This window comes from Orcinus orca, chromosome 2, assembly GCF_937001465.1.
Source record: "Orcinus orca chromosome 2, mOrcOrc1.1, whole genome shotgun sequence".
Taxonomy (NCBI): Eukaryota; Metazoa; Chordata; class Mammalia; order Artiodactyla; family Delphinidae; genus Orcinus; species Orcinus orca.
The window spans coordinates 16550867-16569662 of record NC_064560.1 but is presented as its reverse complement, the minus strand read 5'-3'; the positions used below and the strand labels follow the sequence as shown (position 1 = coordinate 16569662).

The window sequence follows — 18796 nt, the reverse complement described above, 5'->3', positions numbered from 1 at the left end:
TAAAACTCTTAGAGGAAAACATAGGCAGAACACTCTATGACATACATCACAGCAAGATGACCCACCTCCTAGAGAAATGGAAATAAAAACGAAAAGAAACAAATGGGACCTAATGAAACTTAAAAGCTTTTGCACGGCAAAGGAAACCATAAACAACAAAAAGACAACCCTCAGAATGGGAGAAAATATTTGCAAATGAAGCAACTGACAAAGGATTAATCTCCAAAATTTACAAGCAGCTCAGGCAGGTCAATATCAAAAAACAAACAACCCAATGTAAAAATGGGCAGAAGACCTAAATAGACATTTCCCCAAAAAAGATATACAGATGGCCAACAAACACATGAAAGGATGTTCAACATCACTAGTCATTAGAGAAATGCAAATCAAAACTACAATGAGGTAACCTTACACTGGTCAGAATGGCTATCATCAAAAAATCTAGAAACAATAAATGCTGGAGAGGGTGTGGAGAAAAGGTAATCCTCTTGCACTGTTGGTGGGAATGTAAATTGATACAGCCACTATGGAGAACAGTATGGAGGTTACTTAAAAAACTAAAAATAGAACTACCATATGACCCAGTAATCCCACTACTGGGCATATACCCTGAGAAAACCATAATTCAAAAAGGGTCATGTACCACAATGTTCATTGCAGCACTACTTACAATAGCCAGGACATGGAAGCAACCTAAGTGTCCATCGACAGATGAATGGATAAAGAAGATGTGGCACATATATACAATGGAATATTATTCAGCCATAAAAGGAAACAAAATTGAGTTATTTGCAGTGAGGTGGATGGACCTAGAGTCTGTCATACAGAATGAAGTAAGTCAGAAAGTGAAAAACAAATACCGTATGCTAACACATATATATGGAAACTAAAAAAAAAAAAAAAGTTCTGATGAACTTAGGGGCAGGACAGGAATAAAGATGCAGACGTAGAGAAAGGACTTGAGGACATGGGGAGGTGGAAGGGTAAGCTGGACCAAAGTGAGAGAGTAGCACTGACATATATACACTACCAAATGTAAAACAGATAGCTAGTGGGAAGCAGCTGCATCACACAGCAAGATCAGCTTGGTGCTTTGTAACCACCACAAAGGGTGGGATGGGAGGGTGGGAGGGAGACACAAGAGAGAGGGGATATGGGGATATAGGTATGCATATAGCTGATTCACTTTGTTATACAGCAGAAACTAACACAACATTGTAAAGCAATTATACTCCAATAAAGATGTTAAGAAAAAATTTACTTGGATCAGAGGTGAGGACAATCAATGCATATGATCCTCTTACTGTACAGAACATATATGTTCTCTGTGTGTGTGTCTGTGTGTATATGAAAAAATGTTTGGAAAAATATACTTGGCTTTGCTCCTAATAGGTTGTCGGGAGGAAAGGGCCCGTAGGTTTGAGGTGATTGGTAAATGGAGTCATTGGAAACATAGTATAAGGTTTTATTTCATATATCTTTGTATAGCATGGATTATTTTACCTTTATAGATAGGTTTTCTAGCTGTAGCGATCAGAGCAGGCAGAGTATCAAGTTCACCTTTCTTTTTGTTTAAGGTCAAATTTTTTCGATGCCCTAAAAAATAATAGTGTCACTAAATTATTCTAGAAATAACCTCATTTAAACTTTTAAAAAGTTAAAATAAATCTCATTAATCCACTTCTAAAGTACAGCTTCTGTAATTATATTTTAATAATTTAGATAAAGCAGCTTTACTAACACAAATATTTTCTCTTTGATTTTTCCTTGCCGGGTATTTGATACTTATAAACATAAACAATAAGTGTGCAAATCAAGAAAACGAAATAACTAAAAAACTATATAAAAATGTTAGAGAAAGAGCTTTTTAAATAGTATGTCAATAAAAAAATACTTAAGCAATCAAATCAATAAATTCTCAAGTAAAGTTTTTATCTCTACGTATCTTTATCTTAAATAAAGCATATCTTTATTTAACAAAAAAAGAAGTCTGTATTCCTACAGTGAAAAATCTAGTGCTAGAATGGAGGGAGAAATGCTATAGAAATGCCATTTTAAAGATACATATTTTGAGCACTGTTAAAAATAAAAGTATGTAATAATGAAAACAGTTTCAGTATGCTCACTTAGAGAAAAATACATTAAAATAAAATGCAGAATGTGCAATATTTAGATGGTAGTTTCTCAAAGTTAGTAGATAAAATTACATTACTGTGTTTAATTTCCACAACATGTATCTTGCTGAGAAATAAAGCATGATTATATAACACCACTGGAGCAATGGATAAGAAATAGGGTCTGTAAATTAGTTCTTAAATATTAGTGGATTAGATGGTTGGGAGATGATAATGAAAGGAAAGGAAGAAAATGAACATAACGTTTATTTTCCTTCATACTTACCCTCATGTTGACTCTTTCTATTGACCTTGCCTGGGATTGGACAAAAGAGGTATATATAAATATAAGGAAGAGGATTATAAGATGGGTTTATCTCAGTCATCTGCAGGATCTATAATAGTGTGTAAGAAAGGAATGTTGAGAAAAAACTCGAGTTCCAGTTTAGTGGTGGTGGGGAAGGAAGAGCCATGCCAGAGACACCACTCATCCACTAAGCATGCATGTATGTTAGATAAGCTTAATTCAGAATTTACTTTCACTTATGTTTTGCTAAACTGGTTATATAACTAAGGCTAGTACAATCTGGTAACTTCCATATAATTAAATCTTTATTCATTGAAAACATCACATTGTACACTAAAAATATTACAAATTACCTGAATGTTCTTTATTCAATGAAGGAAAGTGGAAGGTTTTATAAACACTTGACCCAGCCCTAGATGCTCTATGAAGTACTTTTGGACGTTCAGTCACATGGGGTGAAAAGTACTCATAAGGTTCTTCCAGAAATATTTAGAAAATAAGTTAGCTGTAAGATGGGTCACACTTATAACTTTTTATTTTTAATACTCACACATTAAGTTAGTTGCCAATAAAAATAAAATTAAATAAATTAAAATAATGAACATTAAGTTTTTGAGATCATTAATTTAATTAAAATAATAAAGATGTATATTTAGAAGACTAGTTTGGAGATCAGAGCTAAGTAAAAGAAGCAAATCACAAAAGAACTCATAAGATTCCATTTCTATGAAATGTCCAGTATAGGCAAATTTTATAGAGACAGAAATTAGATTAGTGGTTGCCTAGGGCTGGGGGAGTATGAGGACTAGAGGAGAGAAGGCAGGGGGATTCTGTTTTCAAAGTGCTGAAAGCAAAAATTCACAACCAAGAATTTTATACCCAGAGAAACTATCATTCAAAAATAAAGATGAAACAAAGATATTCCTAAATTAAAACAAAAATTAAGAGATATTGATCTTATACTACCAGCCATGTCTTAAAAGAAATGCTAAAGGGAAAACCTCAGGCTGAAACAAAATGACACCCAGATGGTAACTCAAATCCACATGAAGAAATAAAAAAAGCACCTTAAAGGTAATTATATAGGTAAATATAAATGACAATATACATTTTTCTCTTTTCTTCAATTAACTGACTAAAAAAGACTACTGCATAAAAATGTATTGCTGGACATATAAAATAAAACTCAATTTTATTTCTATATAAGAGCATTGAATAATCCAAAAACGATATTAGGGAAACAATTTTATTTGCAAAAGCATCAGAAATAATAAAATAGTAATAAATTTAACAGAGGGGCACAGCTTTTATCACAAGTTACAAGACATTGCTCAGGGAAATTAAAGAAATCTAAATAAAGATATACATTCACTGGAATGAACAGTATTCCATTGTGTGTATATATGTATACATATATATGAATATTACATATTTTGTAGATTAATAATATCATATATAATTATTAACACATACAAAATAAAACAGCTATTTTGAATTCTTTATTGGGTAAGTTGCAGACCCCCATGTCTTTGGGGTTGGTTTCTGGAAGATTATTGTGATCCTTTGGTAGTATCATGTTGCCTTGATTTTTCGTGTTGCTTGGGGTGTTGTGTGCTGTCTTCACAGTTGAAGTAGCAGTCACTTCCTTCAGTCGTTACTACTGCCTTCAGGGAAGAAACCTTCCATCAGCACTGTTACAGACTCTGAGGCTTTCTCAGACCTTGAGTGGATACAACTACTCACACTTCTTGCTCCCTCTTGTGGCAGAATTCTTAAGCTTGTATATCTTTGGATTCTGCAACGCATCAGCCCCAATCCTGACTGCCACCCTTTTGTTTCCCTAAAGTGGTGCTACAGCTCAAGTTTCTGGTTTCTCTCTGGTCCACAGACTCCCGCCTGCTTTCTCCAAGTGCTCCCTAGATGTCCAACAAAGCTTGCTCTGCCGCCACCCTCAGGAGCATCCACAGGGAGCTGGCTGCAGTGTGAGGGAAAGTGGGTGAGGCATGCCTGTCGCTTGGGGTGCCACATGCTAGCCGGGGGTATCCGCAGGTGAGGCTTTCCCAGAAGTTCATGGGTGGGCTTTCTGATGGAGTTCACAGCATAGTCAGCAGGAACTGAATCCCTTTAATGCTCCCCCAAAATGTTACGTGCCTCTCTCCTGAACTCTTCTCACCCCAAATTTAGTACTCTGGATGCTGCAGGAGAGAAATGAGTCTCTTTGGCAGTGTCCTGGACAGCTGGGGAAGCCTGGTGTTCATTCACCTGCTCTTCCTCCCACCCCACCTCTCACCCCCCTCAGAGGATGGCCTTGCTTGGCCCTAGCTGTGTCACCTTGGGGAAGGTGGGCAAAGTCAAACTGTTCCTCTTATCCACTCTAATGTGTCCAAATTCTTATTTTTCACTCCACTGGAGTGCTGGAACTTCTCCTCTAGAAACCCAGACTTCCATAAAAGCTCTCTTGTCTGTGGTGACTGCCCAAGTCGAGGTTATCCAGATGCTTCTGGACCATGGCCAAGAGGGGCTGGAACCAGTTCATAAGCTACTGAAGAGCGCACAGTCAGGATGGAGGTCTATCTTCCTATTATTTGATGCACAGGTGGATGAAACTCTGGATCCTTTGGCGTATGATGCTGGATCCCAAACTCTCACAAAGTCACTTTTGTTCATGGATGGATGTCAAATTTTTGTTGTTGAGGAGAGTTTAGGAGGGGTATCTTATGCCATCATGATGATGATGTCACCTGTCATAAATTTGCAGTGAAGTCAGTTCTGTATGTCCTAGTCTGCATTCCCTCCTGGGATCTCCCAACATCCTGGTTTTTGAATGCATAGTTTTACTGAGAAAATTATAATTAACATATAATCAAATGATGGAAAAGATGATCTAAATTTATGGATCATTGACTGCTATATGCCTCTGCTTTTTTTTCCCACCTTTTTGTAGGGGAGTGCCTACCGTGGAGTCTATCCTTGTCTGTGCTACTATATTGTGTGTGTGTGTGTGTGTGTGTGTGTGTGTGCGTGTGTGTGTGTGTTTTGTGGTAAGTCACATCACAGGAACTGTCCCTGAAAATGATTACAGATCACAAGACTGTGGTCTTTGGCACTGATGCCAAATTTTAATGAGAATCTGTGTAGCTCTTGGAAGAGCACGTGTGTTTTGCATGCAGGGGGTAGGGATCACGGATATTTGCAAACAGAGGGAGCACTGGTGCACTGGATTCGATAACAGCCTCAACATGTCCTTGACTACCTGTACTCATGTCCTCTCACACAACTCTGATCTTAGTATATGACTTTAGTGAATGCAAACAAATGCAAGCAGAGATGTCAAAATTGCTTGTTCATTAAGGTTTGCCCCACATGCTGTGCTAAGAACCTGAGGTTACAATGTAAAGACCCCTAAGCCAACCAGCTGGAAGATGAGAGACATGTAGCCAGGTCACCTCCTGTGACACCTGAAAAGCTTATTTTCTCTTATCTCCCAAACCACTCTTCTACATTCTGCTTTGTGGTACTGGATCTGGGATTCTAAGAACTACAGTTTTGCTTTGCCAGGTAGCTCCAAGTTAGGCTGTGCAAATAGGGCAAGCTAGACGTAGATTGCAAGTTTGGAAAAGAAACAAGGGATTTGTTTCTCCCACTTGGTTACCAATGGGCTTCCTGAGAGCTCATGTCCCTTTTCAGTTCTGGTGAACATCATGCCAGCAATGTTTCTTTTTCCCAGGAGCAGAAGTTCTTTCCATGACACAAATGGTTTGCATTCTTTCCAACATATGCAGAACAAGTTTTATTAAATTTTTTAATTTATTATTTAAAATTATTTAAAATTATTAAAAATTATTAAAATTTTAAATTTATTATTAAGTTTTATTAAATTCTCACCCGAGACACTAGCAGTGCCTCCTCTTCAGAAGTACATCTGAGACTCTTCCTGAAAAATCAGCCAAGTAACATCCTCTACACTCAGAGGTCTCCTTTAGCCCTAATGGTGGAAACTTCTCCTGAAACTGCTTTCTCCATGTTACTTTAGAATTCTTTTTACACTTTCAGCTACTTGGCTAACAATTTTATACTTAGTTAACTAGTTTTTTATTCTTGCTCTCTTTTCAAACAGTTAGTGTGGTCTCTATCTCCTGATGAACACCAACTATATACCTGTATTGTCCCAAATAACAGTGAGCCAACTGCTAGACAAGTGAGTGAAGCCACTGACCACAAGCTGACCAAAGATGTGTAAGTTAGCCCAGCTCACAGCAGTCTACATTGCTAACTCCCAAATCGTGAACTGTATGAATAGTTATGCTTTAAGCTAAATAGTTTTTGGGTAATTATTTAGTAAAATAACACTAACAAATGTGGAAAAAATTTTAAAAAGGTTGAGATATGATTTAATAACTCTAAGATGGGCATAAATGAAAAAAACCCCCACCCATCTGTATGGCTGACGGTTATGTAGAGAAAAGTATATTTTTCCCAAATTGCTGGTAAAAATGTTAACACCCTTTTAGGAAAACAGTCTCACAGTATCTTTTAATATTAAAAATTAATATACACTTTAACACTACCAATCCTGCGACACTACCCCAAAGAGATAAAAACATCAAATGTAAGAACATATACTCATGGACACATTTAGTAGTGAAAAAACTTAAAAAGTCAATGACCTTTAATAGAAGAATGATCAAATAAACAATTCTGCTAGTAAAAAGGATAAATTAAAGTTGTTTCATTTTCAGGCTTGCAAGGATTTATCTAAGATGTTTCTGAATAAAAAGATGCAAAAAAGAGTAAAATGAAAAACCATACCACAAGAACCATTCTAAGTAATTATATAGTATTTTATATCTCTATATATAATTTTTTACCTTCATCATCAAAGGGTGATAAATTCATCACTTTTGTTTTATATTTACTTGGTGCAATGTGCCTGGTGTAGAAATCTTCTTGATATGAGAATGCATTTTTTTTAAATAAACTCATACCTAAAGTAAAGTTTAAAAACAAAAATTATATGAAGTCTGAATATTTACACACTACTCCTCAAACTCCATGTATTAGTCTTTATGCATTTGTAATGTTTCCTTCCCACAGTTTGGCCACTCATCTATTACTGTTACTCCAGTTTCTATAAACTATTTCATACTTTTTTCTTCCTTCTCTTTATTCTGTGTTCCTTGGGTAGCGTCTTTTTCCCCCCAACTTCACTGAGGTATACTTAGTATACAAAAATTGCGCATATTTATACATTTTGATGAATTTGAAAATATGCATACACCTGTGATGCCATCACGATAAGGTAATAAAAATATCCATCGCCTCTAAAAGACTACTCGTCTCCTTGCTTTTTTATGTGTATGTGGTAAGAACACTTAGCATGAAGCACTCCCTCTAACAATTTTTACATGCACAAGACTGTATTGTTAACTATAGACATAATGTTGTTCAGAAGGTCTCTAGAACTCACTCATGTAGTATAAATGAGACTTTACACCCATTTAACTACTACCCATTTCCCCCTACCCCCAGCCCCTGGAAACTACCATTTTATTCTCTGTTTCTGTGAGTTTGACTATTTTACATCTCATATAAGTGAAATTATGCATTATTTGTCCTTCTGTGACTGGTTTATTTCATTTAGCATTAATACCTTTCAGGTTCATCCTTGTTGTTGTGTATGGAAGGACATCTTTATCTTTTAAGACTGAATAATATTCTATGTCTATACTACATTTTCATTTTTCCTCAGATTTACTGAGACATAATTAACATAAAACATTGCATAAGTTTAAGGTGTACAATGTGATTATTTGATACATGAAAGGATTACCACAATAGAATTAGTTAAAACCTCCATCACCACACATAATTACCTTTTTAAATTTTGTAGTAAGAACACTGAAGATGTACTCTCCTAGCAACTTTTAACTATTGTCATCACACCGTATATTAGATCCCAGGACTTATTCTTCTTCTCCCTAGAAGTCTGTACCCTTTAACCAACATCTTCCCATATCCTCCACCCCACAGCCCCTGGTAACCACTATTCTACTCTGTTTCTGAGTTCAACTTTTTTAGATTCCACATATGAATGATATCATACAAATGCTTTCCGTCTCACTTATTTCACTTATATAATGACCTCAAGTTCCACACTGTCCCAAATGGCAGGATTTCCTTTTTTTATATAGCTGAATGACATTCGATCGATTATCTGTCTTTATCTCTTCATCTGTCTTCAGACACTTAGGTTGTTTCTAAGACTTGGCTATTGTGAATAATGCTGCAGGGAATATGGGAGTGCAGATATCTCTTCTTAAATAGTGACTTGACTTCTTCAGATATGTACTCAGAAGTGAAATTGCTGGATCATATGATAGATCTATTTTTATTTTTTGGAGGAACATCTATACTGTTTTCCATAGTGGCTGTATCAACTTAAAATCTCACCAACACTGCACAAAGGTTCCCTCTTCCCCACATCCTCACCAACTTTTATCTTTTTGATAATAGTAATTTTAACAGGTGTGAGATGATATCTCACTGTGGCTTTGATTTGCATTTTCTTGATTAGTTGAGCACCTTTTCATGTGTCCGTTAGCCATTCATATATCTTCTTTGGGAAAATGTCTATTCAGGCCCCTTCCCATTTATAGTCGCATTGTTTGTTTGTTCTAATATTGAGTTGTATAAGTCCTTATATACTTTGGATATTAACCCCTTATCAGATAGATGGTTTGCAAATCTTTTCTCCCATTCCTTAGGTTGCCTTGTGATTTTCGATGGTTCCTTTTGCTGTGTAAAAGATTTTTAATTTGATGTTGTCCAAGCTGTTGACTTTTGGTTTTGTTGCTTGTGCTTTTTAGTGCAATGTCTGAAATGTCATTGCCAAGAGCAATGTCAAGGAGCTTTTTCACTATGTTTTACTGTACGAGTATTGAGGTTTTAGAGCTCACATTTAAATATTTAATCCATTTTGAGTGAAACATTGTAAACAATATAAGATACAGGTCCAATTTCATTCTTGCATATGGATATCCAATTTTCTAAAACCATTTATTAAAGAGACTATCTTTTCCCCATTTGTAAGATATTCTCTGTAGATGACATGATCATATTTTTTTCTTATTGAAGTTGATTTACAATGTTGTGTTAATTTCTGCTGCACAGCAAAGTGATTCAGTTATATATATGTATATATTTTTTATATTCTTTTCCATTATGGTTTATCACAGGATATTGAATACACTTTCCCTGTGATTTACAGTAGGACCTTGTTGTTTATGCATTCTATATATAATAGTTTGCATCTGCTAATCCCAAATTCCCAATCCATCCCTCCCCAACCCCCTCCCCCTAGGCAACCACAAGTCTGTTCTCTATGTCTGTGAGTCTGTTTCTGTTTCATAGATAGGTTCATTTGTGCCATATTTTAGATTCCACATATAAGTGGTATCACATAGTATTTGTCTTTCTCTTTCTGACTTACTTCACTTAGCATGATAATCTCTAAGTCCATCCATGTTGCTGCAAATGGCGTTATTTCATTCTTTTTTATGGCTGAGTAGTATTGCATTTTATATATGTACCACATCTTCTTTATCCATTCACCTGTTGATGTACATTTAGTTTGTTTCCATGTCTTGGCTATTGTGAATAGTGCTGCTATGAACGTAGGGGTGCATGTATCTTTTTGAATTTCAGTTTTGTCCAAATATATGTCCAGGAGTGGGATTGCTGGATCATATGCTAACTCTATTTTTAGTTTTCTTGAGGAACCTCCATACTGTTTTTCATAGTGGTGGCACCAATTCACGTTCCCACCAATGGTGTAGGAGGGTTCCCTTTTCTCCACATCCTCTTCAGCATTTGTCATTTATGGACTTTTTAATGATGGCCATTCTGAATGATGTGAGGTGATACCTCATGGTAGTTTTGATTTGCATTACTCTAATAATTAGTGATGTTGAGCATCTTTTCATATGCCTGTTGGCCATCTTTATGTTTTCTTTGGAGAAATGTCTATTTAGGTCTTCTGCCCATTTTCTGATGGGGTTGCTTGTTTTTTTGATATTGAGATATATGAGCTGTTTGTATACTTTGGAAATTAAGCCCTTGTCAGTCGCATCATTTGGCAAGGCTCTTTTTTTACGGTCTTGACTCAAGCAATACGAGCCCCAGATTTCATGGCTGAATGGTGCCACTGGCTTTGCTCTGCTGAAGATCAGCTTTGCCTGCTGTACTCTCTGCTCAAGTGTTGCTTGGATACAAATCCTCCAAGTGTTCTGGCCAGGCTTTCTGGCCAGGAAGGGCCAGGAGCTACACTCAGGAGTGAGGCAAAATTGAGCTCCCCTGCCTGGGCAGAATGGGAGGGCCACCTGCAAGCAGGCCCCCTGGTCTTCCTGATCAGGCTTTCTGGTCAAGAGGGGCCAGGAGCTTTGTCCAACAGTTGGTGGGGGCTATTAATTAGCTCCCTGCCTGTGCCAAGCAGGGAAACTGACTTCAATCCCTCCAAGGCTCTTTGAAGTCTTGACTCAAGCTGACCTGCTCCCCAAGTTCCCTGGTTAAATGGTGCCACTGGACTTGCTCTATGGACAATCAGCTTTGCCTGCCATACTCTTCACTCAAGAAGTGCTCCATAGTTTCCAGGTGTTCTGACTCATCTGCCTGGTAAGGTGGGGCAAGGAGCTACTCAGCAGTATATCAAGCTAGGGCTCAGCTCCCCTGCTTGGAGGGGGTAGACAGGGCTCCAGAGCTGTCAAGGCTCTTCATTTGAGGAACCAAACCATACAGACCTGCATCTCAGTGTGTCACCTGGTGAGACTGTGCCACCCTCCCTCTTGTTTCTCCAGGTGAGCAAAGCTGCTGGTCAGGACTACTACTTGGGTACTGCGGGTAAGAACTTGGTCTGCCAAGATCCCAGTGCTGGTTGTTGCAAGCCCCTCCCCCTTCTCTGTCACAATCAGATTCCCAGTAGTCAAGCCCAGCAGATTACCCCGAAATCCCTGTGGTAAGAAGTGAGGGCTCTCAAGAAGTGACCCACAATGCTGGTAGAGCTGGAAATCCACGCTGGGCTCTTCTTTCAAACTGGAGGAACTGAGGGCTGAGGGGAGACTTCTTGGTGTTGTGCTGCACCAGCCTGGGGGAAGGGCAATATGGTCAGTGTGTAGCCGCTCCTCTTATCCGTCTAATGTGGTGTGTCTTGGTCTCTGTTGTGCAGGGGGTGTGCCACAGCCTCACTCCCATGTTCTAGGATTTTTTCAGTGGTGTCTGGTCCATGAACAGTTTTTAGTAATTCTTCTTGTGAGGAGGAGTGACATCAGGAATGACCTATGTTACCATCTTGGTGCCATCACTCCTCACCTTTTATGTCATAATTTACCTTTCGTTTATATTGTGTATCCACTACCGTAGCTGTAGTTGTTTTTAATGTTTTTGTCCTTTCACCTTTATGACAGAGTTAACATGCCACCGCGTTACAGCACCAGAGTGTTTGAAATTTGACTATATACTTGCTTTACTATGGTGCTGTATATTTTCATATCATCAATTAGTGTGCTTTCATCTCAGCTTGAAAACCTCCTTTCAATATTTCTTATAAAGCAGTTCTAACGGTGATGAATTCACCCAGCTCTCCTTTGTTTGTGAGCCTTATCTCACCTTCATTTCTACAGGAAAGCTTTGTCTGGTAAAGTATTCTTTTTAGGCAGTTTTTTTTTTCTTTCAACACTTTGAATATATCATCCTACTCTCTCCTGGCCTGCAGTGTTTTTGCAGAAAAAGCTTCTAATAGCTTGATAAGGATTCACTTGTATGAGAGAAATATTTTCCTCTTGCTACTTTAAAAATTCTATCTTTGGTTTTGATTTTAGACAGTTTTATTATAATATTTCATGGCAGATATTGTTGTGAATTTAAATTTGGGGGTGATTTATTAGCTTCATGACCTTGGACATTCAAATCCCTCCCTAGATTTGGGAAGTTCTCAGCCATTACTTCTTTAGATAAGTGTTCTGCTGCCTTCTCCTTATCTTCTCCTTCTGGGACTCCAATCATTTATATATTATTTAGCTTATTGTCTTATAGTTCACGGTTTTACTTCATTCTTTAAAAAATTTTTTTCTTTACTCTTCTTTGTATAATTCCAAAGGTACTGCCTTCTGCTTCACACATTCTCTCTTCTGCTTGATCCATTATGATGTTAATATTCTCTATTGCAGGGCTTCCCTGGTGGCACAGTGGTTGAGAGTCCGCCTGCCGATGCAGGGCACATGGGTTCGTGCCCCGGTCCGGGAAGATCCCACATGCCACGGAGCGGCTGGGCCTGTGAGCCATGGCCGCTGAGCCTGTGCGTCCAGAGCCTGTGCTCCACAACGGGAGAGGCCATAACAGCGAGAGACCCGTGTACCGCAAAAAAAAAAAAAAAAAAAAAAAAATTCTCTATTGCATTTTAAATTTCATTCACTGTATTCTTCAGCCCCAGAATTTGATTCGATTTTAATGATTTCTACTCTCTGCTAAACTTCTCATTTTATTTATGCATTGTTTTCCTGCTTTTGTTGACCTGTCTTTCTGTGTTTTCCTGTAGCTCCCTAAGCTTCCCTAAAACAGCTATTTTGAATTCTTTATCAGTTAGATTGCAAACCTCCTTTTCTCTTGGGTTACTGGAAAATTATTGCATCTCGTTCATGGCATCATCATGTTTCCTTGATTTTTCATGTTCCTTGATGTTTGTACTGCTGTCATTGAATTTGAAGAAGCAGTCACCTCCTCCTTGCTTTACTGATGGCTTTTCAGAAATAAATCCTTTCTATCAGCCCTGCTGAGGATTCTGAGGCTTTCTTAGACCTTTCCTATGATTACATCTACTCTACACTTCTTGCTATCTTTTGTGGCAGAATTTGTAAGCTTGTATGCCTTCTTCCTATCCTGTAATGCCAGACTGGTTGCTGCCAGCTTCCATTTTGCCTTCCCTCTGGCAGTGTTGTATGTTCCATTTTGTGGTTTCTCCAAGGCCTTCAGATTTGGGCTTGCTTTCTGTGGGTGCTCACTAGCTGTCTGTGAAAGCTCATTTTTGCTGCCTTCGGGAACACACACAGGGAGCCAATCACAGGGTGAGGGTTTGTGGGTGAGGTGCATGGAGTGTTGGAAATGTGTATGGGCCAGTTTTAGGGGGTTCACAGGTGAGGTGTTCTCAGCAGCTGATGTGTGGGACTCCCAATGGAGTCCTTGACATGGTTAGCAGTAACCACATCTCTTTCATATATTCTATTCTGAGCCCTGGTGCTGTTCTCACAGCCACTCACCACTCCTAGTCATGCAGCTCATGACACAGTTCTCTGGATGGGACAAGAGAGAAATGGGTCTCTTGACAGTGTCCTGTACAGCTAGAGAAGCTGGGCAGTCACTCATGTTCTCACTTTGCCCCATGGGATAAATCATGGGAGGAGAAGGGCTCTTTTGGCACCGAGGTTTGCTGTCCTGGGGGAGGAGTGATGCAGGTAAACTGTTCTGACCCTCTTCAATGCCTCCAACCTTGGATTTTTTTTTTTATTCCAACAGTGTGCTGAAACTTTTCTGCTTTAACTCCTGGACTTCCACAAATGCTCTCTTGTCTGTGGGTGACTGTCACGTTGATTTTCTTTTGGTGGAAGATGGTAGAAAACTCCTGTTCTATCTTGTTGATGTCACCACTGTAAAATTCCTTTTCTCTTGCCAAATATTCCAGAGGGAATTTCACTCATTGTCTTTAGTTCCCTGATTTGTCCAATTCTTTCAAAGTCATTTAGAGAGCTTTTTTCCTTCTGGTTGAGAAAGATTCTTTCGTAAAGGAAGATTCTTCTTTTATAGCATTTTGATGGAGTAACATTTTTAGTATTTGCAAATGCACATGTACAAGAGCTCTTCCTACTCTTCGTGGGTAAATTAATTAGCAGCAAAACCCTCACTTTTTTTTTTTTTTTTTAAACGGATACGGAGGGTGGCACACATGGCTTTTCTCTGATGGACAGTTTCCATTCTTAGCATCTTCCTTAATTTCAACCTGTATCCCAACCCTGTTTTACTTTGAAGCAGAATATTCACTTCTTTATTTGATCTGTACACTATATTTAGAAGGATGCATTTATAAGAATAGTTTTGGAGATCAGAGCTCTATGCATGAAACACTAGCTTCCCCTCACCCCATTCAATCAATGTTCATAAGATTTATTTTTCATATATCCTACTTATCATAAAAGTAATATGTGCTATTGTAGAACACTCCCATTTAAACAAAGATTATAAACCTCATCTTATTTTATCAGTGGCTAGAGATTAAACTGAAGCCACAGCCTGAGAGGCTGTTACTGAGAAAATAAAATATTGTTGACACAATTTACTCCAGAATCCATGACTCTAAGCTAGCCATTCATATTTGTCAAATAAGAGTAAACTCTGGGGAGGATATTCAAATTACTAAAAATAAAAGCCTTAAGGCATGTTAGGGTAATGGGGTCATACTGTCATGTTTATGTTTATTCTTGATTTTATTTTCATGAAAGCATCAAGCCTAGATTGTTTGTATGAAAATATTTTGGTACAGCTTGGTATTCCAATTTAAATGTAATTTTGAATGCAGTAGTATAGAACACTAGCTATCCCAAATGACCTCTCTAATTCCAAGAACTAAAACGCTAGATTAAAAAATGTACTTTAAAAAGTATTGCTGAGATGGCATAAAAATATACTCTAGAGACCAAAAAGGAAGTAAAAGCAGTTAACTTGGGAATTTCTACTAAAAAGGAGTGTGTATGTGTGTGTGCGTGCACACACATTTTTTATAAATTTGACTGACCTGCAGTAATGTGGGTAGTGGGGAGGAAGACAAGGTGGGAAATTTCATAATGAAGAATAGTAAGAAATAAAGAGGGCACAATAAAATATTTTCCAATATATTTGTATAGAGCATCATTATATATTCTTTATGACTGCATGTGATAAAAGCTGAGAAGGGAGAGATTGGGATTGTAACATCATAGATAGGGAACCATTAGAATGTTGTGTATTTTATGTTAGTGTTACATATTTTCTGGGTGTTTAAAATATTTCATAAAGAGTAAAATTTTAAAAGCATACTACAAAAAGTATTCTAAGTAGTCAGATATTTATTTTATATTGGTATATCTCTTATTTTGATTGTCAAAGGGTGAAAAATTGATCACGTTTGTTGAGAATTTACTTGGTGCAACGTGCCGGTAAAAAAACTCTGTTTGATGTTGTGTGGACATATCATTGTTTTTAAATAAATTCTCACATAAAGTAAAATTAAAAAAAAAAATCACATAGACACCATTACTATTTGCACTCTACTTCCCAAACTCCATGTATTAGCCTTTGTTTCTGCAGTTTGTCTTCCCACATTTGAGTGGTTACTTTTCTATTACTCCAATTTCTATAAACTAATTCTTCATTTTCTCTTCCTTTTCTTTGTTCTGTGTTCTTAGGTACCATCTTACTTAATTTTGACCTTTAATCTAACCACATTTCATCTTATTTCTATATTTGATCTGTACTCTCCTTTTAATACCTTTTCTCTTAGGAATTTATATTGCTAATATAAAATTTTCTTTAGAGCATTTAATTATAAACTCACCATTAATAAGTATAAATTAATTAACTTAGTTTTGTTGATAAAAGGCATGACATTTTAAATTGAATGGATGTAAATGAAAGCACTTTACTGCTGTGTCTAAGGCTGTTATTCAAAACTGACAAGGATTCCTATTAATAAGCAACACTGAAGCAAAAATTAATTGAAAGAACCTAACCAAAAATACTCTGAAAATTAAAGACATGGAAAAATGGCTTATCGTAATACACCAAATTTAACTGCTTGGTTCCAACAATTTCATTTTTACACCACCCAGCTTTTCCCCAGTTAAAAGCTGTTGGAGCAAGTAATATTTATTTGATTCATTTACAACACTATTTTTTTACAGGAATAAAAGCGAGAATATAATAAAATAAAGCATTCAAAAGCAAAGTTTCAGAAATCTTGCCTTAAATTTCAGTGAAAACATGTATTTTGGTGCTTATATCTAAGGATTCAGTTACTTTCCAATGCTAGCTTTCAGCATCAATTCTGTAAAAAGTTCATAATGACAGTATTTCTTGCAACAAAGAGAAATGTATCGAACCCTGTTACTCCAGGACTAAAGCAGTAATCTGCGAATAATAAAACTCAGCTAGAGAACTCCACTCTAGTAGAGATATAAATTTACATACCAACTTAATTATGTAGAGGAAATTGGTAATCAGTGAAATAACTGTTATGTTCCTCTTCTTATGCCACTCATCAACTAGCTTTTTTGCTTTTTCAATTTCAAAGCAATATTCCTTTCTAAGCCAGCAAGAAAGTGAGTAGAATCACAGTTATAAATACTTAAACCAAGCATATTCTAAGGTCATTAGAGCATTGGATCATATGGATTACTTTCCAAATGGATGAGATTACAACTGAAAAATATCCAGCTAAATTTCCATTGACAGTAAATACTAGAGTTTAATCATAAGAGGAAATTCATGAAGATTACTGCCCATTAATACTAACATACAGTTACTGTTATCATTAATGATTCATAGTTAATTAAATCCCAGAGAAGACATAAACCATAAATATTAGACTTGGAAAATTCTTGTTCTTACCAGGGTGACTCTGATGATATGTCTTGATTTCACCAACTGCTTTTTCTCTTCCAACAGTATCTCTCATGCGTTGTATATCAGTCTCTATGGATAGAAAACAAATTTCAAAACACATTGTAAGGTAACCATTAACACACATGTATGTGTGTCTTTGTGTCTGTGTGTAGTACTAACTTAATTAGTACTTGTATTATCGAAGAGACATAATATAATGTCTGCATTGCACAATCATAAAACATTAGAATTTGAAGGGCTCTTAGCAATCATATAAGCCTCATGCTATTGAAGCTTAGAGATGTTTTGTGATTTGATTGAGAACACACACCAAGATAATGCAAAACTGAGTACAAGCTGATGCCCCATAATTCCTTAACCAGTGCTTTTCATACACAATGCACTGTCCCATACAAACTTCAATCATCTTGGGGAGTTCGTGTAAATGATATAACTGCCAAGTTTACACTAAGAGGACACTCATACTGTTAAGGATATACCTATGAGTGGAACGTGGCATTTTTTCCCCACTGGTCAAGAGACAAACCATGGTCCCACATTACGGAAAGTTACTACCAGGTAGAAATTCTTTGACTCTCTCAAGAATGTTTAATGCCATTTTTAAGGCTATGTAAATCAAGCAGACATCAAAGATGTAGAAGAGTAACAAGATATTCTGTAGTCTAAGAAAAACTGCCTATCAGGTCCTCTTACTATGTACACCTTGTAACTGGGGAGGGGGAAATGGGTAAATCTGAGGCAGTACCAGCATTGGGACTGCATCCCATCCCATCTGAGTTTTTATGTGATTTGGACATTTGGCGGGATTTAGAAAGTACTAACTAGGTCAAAGGAGAGAAATAACATTCATGTATTTTGTTTTAATACATGAAAGTTTAAAGAAAAATTCATATTGAAAGAGGGGTTAAGTAGGATTGCTGACTTGGGTCAAATTATGTGTCCAGTGTTTTATGAATGAAAGCTAGTTACAGAAGAGCATGCACCAGAGGTTGGAAACCTATCCTGAACCTGACACCATAAGGTGGATCTTACTTTGTTGTAATGGCTGAGACCAGAAGTAAGTGTTAAAGAGCCAATTGAGTAGATATAATTGAGGCTCTCTGGTTTTTCTCCAACTGGTATAGGTTAAGAATGACAGGCCCAGTTGAAAGAAGCATGTAAAGATGCTTATATAAGCAAGGAAGCATTAAGAAGAGCATTTGATAGCAGATAGCAGATAGAATTAAGGACGAGGGAAAAGGGAGTATGTGCTAGAGAAATCTGAAATCTAGTAAGAATCACAATTTCCCTCCTCACAATACCCTCCCACTGCTTAAATTATTTTTTAAGCCTACTCTTCCTGAAGTTCCTAGTATATGATCCACACTTTACTGTTTCTTTGCATGTCTCATATTTTTGGGGGGTTTATACTGGGCGTTCTAGACAATATCTTGTAAGAAATCTGGATACTGAGTTCCTCTCCCCTTTGGAGGCTTGCTGTTGCTGTTTGCCTGATTATTTATTTAGTGACTTGGCTGGAATATATTCTATTGTAGAGAAGTCTCCTTCTCTGCAGTGTGAATCTTCTAATGTTGCTCCTCTGGGGGCACAGACTTGGGCATGCAAACAGTCACCTTTGGATGACACTTGTTTTTCCTGCTGACTGTCTCTTTCCCTTGTTTTTCTGTTAAGCTCT

The 18796-nt window shown here is 37.2% G+C and overlaps 1 protein-coding gene across 36 annotated transcripts in view; it reads right to left on the bottom strand.

The window, feature by feature from the left end:
* The window catches only part of CCDC7 (coiled-coil domain containing 7), a 293096-nt gene that overhangs the window by 23618 nt on the left and 250682 nt on the right, over window positions 1-18796 (bottom strand). For 18 of the 36 annotated variants that reach the window (XM_049705528.1, XM_049705529.1, XM_049705526.1 and 15 more), the window contains 2 exons: window positions 17107-17190; window positions 9758-11560 (listed from right to left, as the gene is read on the bottom strand). In XM_049705528.1, the coding sequence (XP_049561485.1) occupies window positions 11232-11560; window positions 17107-17190 (413 nt within the window). In that variant the 3' untranslated portion in view covers window positions 9758-11231. The other 18 variants (XR_007475369.1, XR_007475366.1, XR_007475365.1 and 15 more) reach the window with 13 other exon arrangements.